Below are 8,080 nucleotides of genomic sequence, written 5' to 3' on the forward strand. Positions count from 1 at the left end.
TTGGAAAACAATGTACTTTACTTCAATGGCAAATTCTCACTTTTTTCAGCTGAAGAAAATGTTTATTACAACTTACCCTGATAATTGAGAGACCCCAATTCCTCTCTTATTTTGATTTCATGAAAAATGGCCACCTGCATACCCTCATGCGTCTCTTTGGCCCAAAGACAAAAGGAAAGGGGTACAAATCATACTTCGTATATGTGAGTAAGTTAGAGGATGGAGTGGGGTTGGGCAACAAAAATTTCAGGTCAAGAGACTAGTTATGTCCTGTGCTGCCTTGTTTTCTTCCACCAAGCCCTGTAGGCAAGACATGTACACTTTTGCTCAAGCTCTCTCCACTGGTTAGCCGGGAAACAATCTTCAAAGGATGGGCTTCTGTGTTGAACACCCATTCATCCAGAGGGATCACCGAAGGAGGCGAAAACAGGAGGTACAGATACTTAAGGGTCTCTGCAAGGAAGAAGCTCTGCATCAAGTTGTCCTTAGCACCGGTATTCACCTGAGCAAATAAACACAGAAAAAGGATAAAAGTCAATTTCAACATATTCCTTTTGTTTCAGATTCGCACACGATGTAAAGAACTTATCTTGAACATGTATATTGACAAGTGAAATGCATAAGATACTTCAAGTTTCATGATCTACTTACGTCTGTCAGCCCAACATATCCGGTCTCTAGGCGACTGTTCTTCTCAAATGCTTGGAAAATATCCCAACCCCAATCTTGATACATCTTGTTCCCGGTGAAACGCCAAAGGTAAAAGAGCGATTCGACAGTTTCGGGCCTCATGAGGTTATACGGATTATCAAGACTCATGTCCTATGGAATTTCATTCTCTTCAGACAAAACACCCGAGACATAAGAACTTCATAAATGAGGTGGATCAAAGGCAATGTACCTGTCGAGGGGTAAAAATGTAGTCCTCTCCTGCCAATTTTGTCTGTGTCATCTGATAGAAATTGTAGCATGTCTTCCCAATCTGCAGTCCATGGTGGACAAAAGCTCAAATCTTAAGCACCATCATTACTTTGCTAATCTACCCCAAGTTGTTGCCACATAGAAAATGACTGTTTACAAGGTAATGGCGGTATAATATGTGGTGTATAGTTCCAGGTATGGCTAGGTAAGTCGGACGGTCAAAGAAAAGGCAGCGTAGAGTACACGCTTTTAATCAGTTGATTTCTACTAGGCTCATTATTCATCTACCCTTTGGGGTTTCAGAAGTTCAAACAAATAGCAGCCCTAGTTGAAAGCAAAGTTTCCAGAATCCAACCCCAAAATCCTACAGCATACAGGAACTTGAAGTTAGAAATATCCAGAAAAACCAAGCTACTGTGGTTTTTTCAACCCTCAAGCCTCTCTGCTTTAGTTCCCACATGGTCACACTGGAAGCCCATTTCTCAATAAATGGATCCGTATTAAATGACACTCAATTAAGCTTTTCAAATTGAGCAGTAAATTTGAAAAACCGGAAATTATTACCATGGCAGCCAGAAGCTCAAGCATCCTTCACACTTCCAAAATAAAGATTTTTATATGGACTAGGAGGAATCACTAGGACAATGGTATCGAATAATCCCATTGTTTGGCAGTGATAGCGCTGCTTTTTACCATTTCCAATTGTTGTGCGACAGCCTAGATTTTCCTTACATTTTGTTCTTTGTTTTTCATCGCCGGATAAGCAGTCACCCAAACTAGAAGAGCATAAAGTTGCCAGGCAATCTCTTCTCTTCTAGTAATGATGATGTTACTGGATTTAAGGTGTCACTCGAAAACTATCAGTACCTTTCTCAGACAGTTATAGTTTCTGCAAGTGACAGAGACAGACAATTACCTCTTCCGAAAGCAAAAGAATAGTTTTAGCCTTTTGAGGGTCAAAGCCAGAAGATCCTAGAGCCAACATCCCGGAAGCAAAGCAAGCCAACTCATTCATCTGAAGTCACAAAAATCAAACAATTAGCATGCGTGGCACAGAATACAAGAGAAAACTCAGGTGACTGGCTTCACTGACCTGATCGATCAGCGTATTTCCATTCTTCTCACATATGTATGCATAAGCAGAAGGGGTTGATTCCCTGACCAAGCTTTGCAAGCCACTCATTGAAGTCTCCCACATCTCCCTGTCCCAGAATTGTTAGCAGGAAATATTGAGAAAACTCCTCAATAAAGGAGACCGCTCAGCATTTGACTGTGTGGTTGTGCCAGCACTTTTCAGTTTTGAGGTATGTCTATCCATATTTCAGACTGTAACGCTCTTCTAGAAAGAGTAAATTTTTCATTAGTTAATCACCTTACATATGATGATATGATTGTGCAGCTATGTGATCTTTTCTCTTGTGTGTCTATTATAAGAAATCGGTGTTGTGCGAATAGAAATTAAGGTCCCGTTTATCTAAATATAGGCCATAAGCAGCTCAACCAATGACGAGAATAAGAACTACATAATTGATAGTGTACGATGCTTTTAGAAGTTCATGCAAATGTGAGAAAATGAGAGGAAGTGTGGAGTTGAATCTTATGGTATTGCATATTGCATATGGCTGATCTTTCACTCACAATCCACAGCAATCTCTGTGTATTTAACTACCTGTAGACTTCAACAGCTTGAGTTTTATTCCCCTGTATCCACACCTTGAGTAAATACTCGTAGAAGCTGCAAAGCACATACACCCTTAAGTAAAATGTTTTGAGCAGAGATATAACTGAAGAATATTCATACAAATGAAACGAGGAATCATAGGCAGTCATAGGCTTCAACTTCTAAGGATATTGTGTAAGCCAATTGGCAGCTACTATGGAAATGACTACCAGGACAGCGTTTCCAACATGAGAGAAGTATTAAATCTTTCCAAGCGAGTGAAGAATAAGATTTTCCTAATCAATATCTGTTGGAGAGATCACCTTTCTCAGTAATGACGCTCTTCGACTCATGGCACATGGTGAATCCATGAGGATGACTTGAGCTTTTACAAGTTAAATGTTCTGTTCTGACATCACATTTCACAGAAAACATCTCGGACACGCATTGCATGAACATCCAGTCCACACAAATTGAAAAAGTAATGTGATGCAATGCAAATTTACAGCAACATATTCACAAATTCAACGAGTCCGTCTGTCATTTAAGTACACTGGTAGATGGGTTTGATTGATTTTATGCACAATGACTATAAAGCAGCAGTCTAGCTCATTCAATTTGAATTTCTGCCTCTAATATTTAATTTGCAACTAATAGACTGATGGTATCTGCCATTCTAGTTCGTACAGGCTACTGTTTCGACCAATAGACTTCAAGTAAGCACTGACGTGTATGATCTTACTCTTTTTCCTTCAATCTGCATGTAAATATTAAAACCTCACCAAGCCTGTCTAATACCTGTCACCCTCGGCACCAAATGTGATGATCGATGGGGATGGCATCCCAGTCTGAGGATTAATGTAAATGGGAAGCAAGCCATCGGCAGGAAAATTTTTATGAAGTACTTCAATGACCTTCTCCACCTGGAAAATGGATAAGGAACACCTAAACAACCGCGAAAAGAGTGCACTTGCATCATATGTTCGAGATCTTCTACTTTTTGCAGTAAATAAATAGCTCCAAGATAGTGCAAGGGGGTGGCCAGTCTTTTGACGCCACCATATCTAGACAAGAATAAAGTGCACTCAAGGTAGCTATAAACTGATTGCTGACTGCAATTTCAATTGACACAAGGTTGACAGAACTAAAACCTTCTCCTGGTACTTGGGGTCATTTGTCCTTTGAGATAGAGCGATAAACTCAAGCTGCGTTGTCCCCACTTCAGCCAATATACTGTTTCCCTAGAGATGCAAAGACTAAATCATGTCATTGCCTTTTATAGGACAATACAAAAGCGAAGGTTTATGCAACGGATACATGGCAAAAAAAACATATGGCAGGCATAGGCAGATGTCCTACTGGGGCTAAAATATTGTATCTTTAAAAACTCAGCTGTGAAGTATCACTACACACTATTTGTCGCATCTCATAGTTAGTCGTATTTCAAACTTGATGCAAATGGTGAATGATCACATAAAGGCCTGGCATCTAGGCGCTTGATCAAGCAGTACATATAGAATCAGTTTTCTCAGCCTTATTTTATTAGATCAAGCTGGGTCTGCGAAATGTGAATGTAATCACATTGAAACCTTAGTCCTTTGGTATCAACATCATGGGATAATCAAGTCATAGTTGGCATCCTGCTTCTCATTCAATCAATCTCATGGCTTAATCATCTTCCAGACTTGCAATTCCTCTCCCACTCCATACCAGGAAATCAGAAATCGTGGCCATTAACCTTTCAGATCATACACCAGAGAATGTTCACGAAATATAACGACGTTCTCTTGGATCAGCGCGCACAAGAGAGAGAGAGAGAGAGAGAGAGAGAGAGAGAGAGAGAGAGAGAGAGAGAGAGAGAGAGAGAGAGAGAGAGAGAGAGAGATGAAGTTCAAGGGTAAAGCATGATTCACGAGAAGCGGAGGAAAGGTTGGGAATTACATTGGCCGAAGGATAATTATGAGCATCTCCAGTAGCCAAGTTGATGCTGTTATAGTTGATTCCAGAAGGTGTATTCCATGCAGGCAACAACCTATCTGCTATATCTGTAGCCTTCTCCAGGAAAACTTTGTCCCCAGAAAGATCATATGCACTCAGAAGTCCACCTACCATCCTGCATCAGCACAAGCAAATTTACCCAAAAGACAACAACAAATGAATGCGCGCCATTGGTTTCATGTGAGGGCTAGGGCTCTCCTCCAATTGCATCGATTCCGTTGATGAATGCAGAGAGAGAGAGAGAGAGAGAGAGAGAGAGAGAGAGAGAGAGGACTTCTTATCTACCTTATGGTTGTCTCAAAGACGCTGGCATTATAATTTATGTTGAAGTTCACGGAGGTAGCCACCCAACTGCAACGTACACCATCAAGTTTCATTAACAGCTAACAATGCCGAATGAACACAAAATCGAATAAAAAGAGCATCTCATGGAGCAAACGACAAAGCATCTTCTCCATTTTCTGCTCTCTTCTCTAGTGCTATCTACTGTTGTAGGTACATTTCTTTTAAGTGAGTGATGGAAGTCTCGGCAGCATTTCTCCACTTAGTGGAATAGGGCTTAGCTTCTTCTAGTTGTTGCTGTAGGGATTTCGGTGTTTGTTGTATACAAATCAAAGAAAAGTGACAGATCAAACCGATAACACTTCAAAAAATTGCCAAATCACATTGAACCAACTTAGAAAAGACACCAATGCCACATGCTGGCTCTATTATATTTGACTCTGTCTATCCGATTCTCTGCTGCTGGCACTTCATCAATATAAACATCTTACATGCAGTGATATATGCTTCATTGGTTCTTAAAACTTTTTTGACCATTCAATTATTTGTAGTCTAGGAAAAGAGAAGGATGACACTTACTCTCTGGCTCTCTGGAACTGCTCATCAAGTCCCATGATGAACAAGGTGTCAAGAGCATCCACGATGGTCACTCCTAATCCACCAAAGCTGTTGACCCCATTCATCGTCTGGGGCTGTCAATGCAACAACACACGATGGCAAACTTCAATCTTTGAGCCAATGTTAAGCTAGACTTAAACAGCCATTTAAAGACATCATCCTCATCCACCAGACCTGAAGCTGATCGAATCCCCAGGCGTACTTCTCATAAGACGTCCACGCATGAAGCATGGCATCTTTCACCTTCTCTCTCCTTACACTAATCACCGGATCATCCCCGACGTCTTTCCCGTCTGCTTCGAGTTGCTTCCTTGAGAAAGTGCGATGGTTGCACGCAACGTCAGAAACAGAAAGCAAAGCGATCAAGGCAACTGCTAATAATTTTCCCAGTTGAAGGTTTGCCATTTTTCGAGCTGGCTGAAATCTCTCCTGCCTTCTCAATTTGTACTGTGTCGTTGAGCTAGAGATAAGTTGAGAGAGAAACTCTTAAGCAGGAATATGATTGGATATATCGCCAGTTTTGTTGTTCTTAGATGTCAGGGACCTCAGGTTCCCGCCAACGTTGACCTGAGTCTTATACTTTGCTATTTGGTTTGTTACTTCAATAATTAGAAGGTAACGTGAGGGTGTGCGCATCTATTACTCTCTCTGTAAATTGTTTTTCACAGCTTGTGCTGATTCTGTCCCATGGCTGGGCTTTGAGAATCAGGCCAGAAGTCGTTCAGTGATGCCAGTGCGCTGTCCCTCACACTTGGTTTCCCCGCCAAACACGGGGTTTTTTTGTTTCCTTGTGTTATATTGTTGACACGGCAACTAAGTTCAGAATTTCATGGTTGGAATTTTCCCTAGTGCCGGCATACATACGGTTGGAATTTTATCCTTAGGGCCGGCCTTCTTGTTATGCAGCCATTTAATTCCTCCACCCATTGCGGAGGTTTAAGATGTTTATCAAGATGATTTGGAGAAGATTTACCGATAAACTCACAAACCTATGATACGGCGGCCAATTCAATTTGAAACTTTTTAATTTGGTCAATTTAGTCATAACCTTTTCGATGATTTTTCAATGTAATCATTTCGACCAATTTTGACCAAAAATAACTAACATGGAAGCCGTCCATCCTACGTGGCATGGCCGACACTAATGTGGATAATTTTGTGATTTTTTGTAATTTTTTAATAAAATTTACAAATTTTTTTATTCTTTTCTTTTCTTTTTCCTTTTTCCTTTTCATTTCAGTCTTTTTTTTTTTCTCTGTGAGTCGGTGAGGGCATCGAGGTTGTAGACCAACGAAGGACAATAATAATAAAAAAAAAAAGAAAAATAAAAGGAAAAATATATATAAAATTGCAAAATTTGTCCACATCAATGCTAGCGTCGCCATGTAGGACGACTAGCGTCAACGTCGGTGATTTCCTAACTAAAATTGGCTAGAATGACTATATTGGTAAATTGCCAAAAGGATTAGGATTAAATTGGCCAAATTTAAAAGTTTAGGATTACATTAACATATGTACAATAATTTTAAGACTTTCTTTGGTAATTAAGTCAATGACTCGGCATGCATAAATTGGTTCTGCTAATTTTCTTGTTAAATAGGATGTCAAATGCAGGGGAACACATATTGTCGTTCCAGAAATACCAAGTTGCTATAATAAAGGGGATAAGCTAAGGAAAATTACACAAATGATTTTTGAGTTTTGGTTCAATGCACGATGTCGTCCATGAACTCTTAATTTGTTGTTGTAATAAAGGAGATTATTAAACAAAAGGTTTTGCTAGCGTAACAATGCCACTGTGAGAGTAACATGGCCATAAATTCTTAAAAGAGTGAATCCTACAACAATTTATAATTATTTATATTTTGTTTTTTGTGGTTAAGAATATACTATTTTTTTTCACAGTAGATCAAAGACTGTTACCCAATTATTTCTCTTAAACAAATTAAGAATATAGGGACGTTGTTGTGATCGAGAAGTTTCAAAGCTTCAGTTATTCCGAAGGATGCTTCGTGTTCCGTGGCTTTTCAAGAGAAAGATAGCAAGTAGGGTCTCTCCTGCTTTTTGTTTTTTAAGTCCCTAATTGGGGCTGAATTCTTAGGGCAGTTGTTGAAGCTGATTGTTGCTTCTGCTTCGTGTTTCTGTTCAAAGTGAAGGGGTTTCGTTCAGTGTGCTAAGGAAGAAGAAAAGGAGAGAAAAGAAAGAAGAAGTTGAACATGAGAGTCTGTTGGAGGAAGTAGAAAGGAATCATAGAGAAAGAAGAAAGAAATATAAAATAAAGAAAGAAAAAATAACTTTGGACAAACATGCCCCCGACCATAAGGTGAAAATTGGGATTTGAGATGCATGTGTTAACCGGGGCCCTTATTTGACAATGTGTTGGTCATTTCAAGACAAAGTTCACTTTGGACCCTCTTTGACAAAATGATCACACTTCATGCCTTTATTTGAAATTTTTCCTAAATTTGGCAGGAGAGAATTCAAGTGGAGGCCACCTAATATAGTCATTATATTGAATGGAAACCAGGGTTTCGGATCATGGAACGAGTTGATGGGCCGATCCATACTTAAGAGTCGCTTATCAGATGCCAAGCTCGAAGC

General features: G+C 39.7%; 1 protein-coding gene across 1 annotated transcript; it reads right to left on the reverse strand.

Annotated features, from left to right (window-relative positions):
* On the reverse strand, window positions 1-6,029 carry LOC115677450 (mannosyl-oligosaccharide 1,2-alpha-mannosidase MNS1-like). The gene is made up of 12 exons (XM_030600618.2): window positions 5,654-6,029; window positions 5,441-5,553; window positions 4,865-4,930; window positions 4,523-4,694; window positions 3,733-3,822; window positions 3,380-3,504; window positions 2,591-2,656; window positions 2,015-2,123; window positions 1,838-1,936; window positions 902-982; window positions 652-822; window positions 1-502 (listed from the first exon to the last, which is right to left on the reverse strand). Exons 1-12 carry the CDS (start codon window positions 5,882-5,884, stop codon window positions 260-262), a joined length of 1,566 nt encoding a protein of 521 aa, XP_030456478.2. The 5' UTR covers window positions 5,885-6,029; the 3' UTR covers window positions 1-259.
* Window positions 6,030-8,080: the final 2,051 nt, after the last annotated feature.

Source organism: Syzygium oleosum, unplaced genomic scaffold (assembly GCF_021117445.2).
Source record: "Syzygium oleosum isolate NSW1041296 unplaced genomic scaffold, Sole_v2.1 Sole_v2.21, whole genome shotgun sequence".
Taxonomy (NCBI): Eukaryota; Viridiplantae; Streptophyta; class Magnoliopsida; order Myrtales; family Myrtaceae; genus Syzygium; species Syzygium oleosum.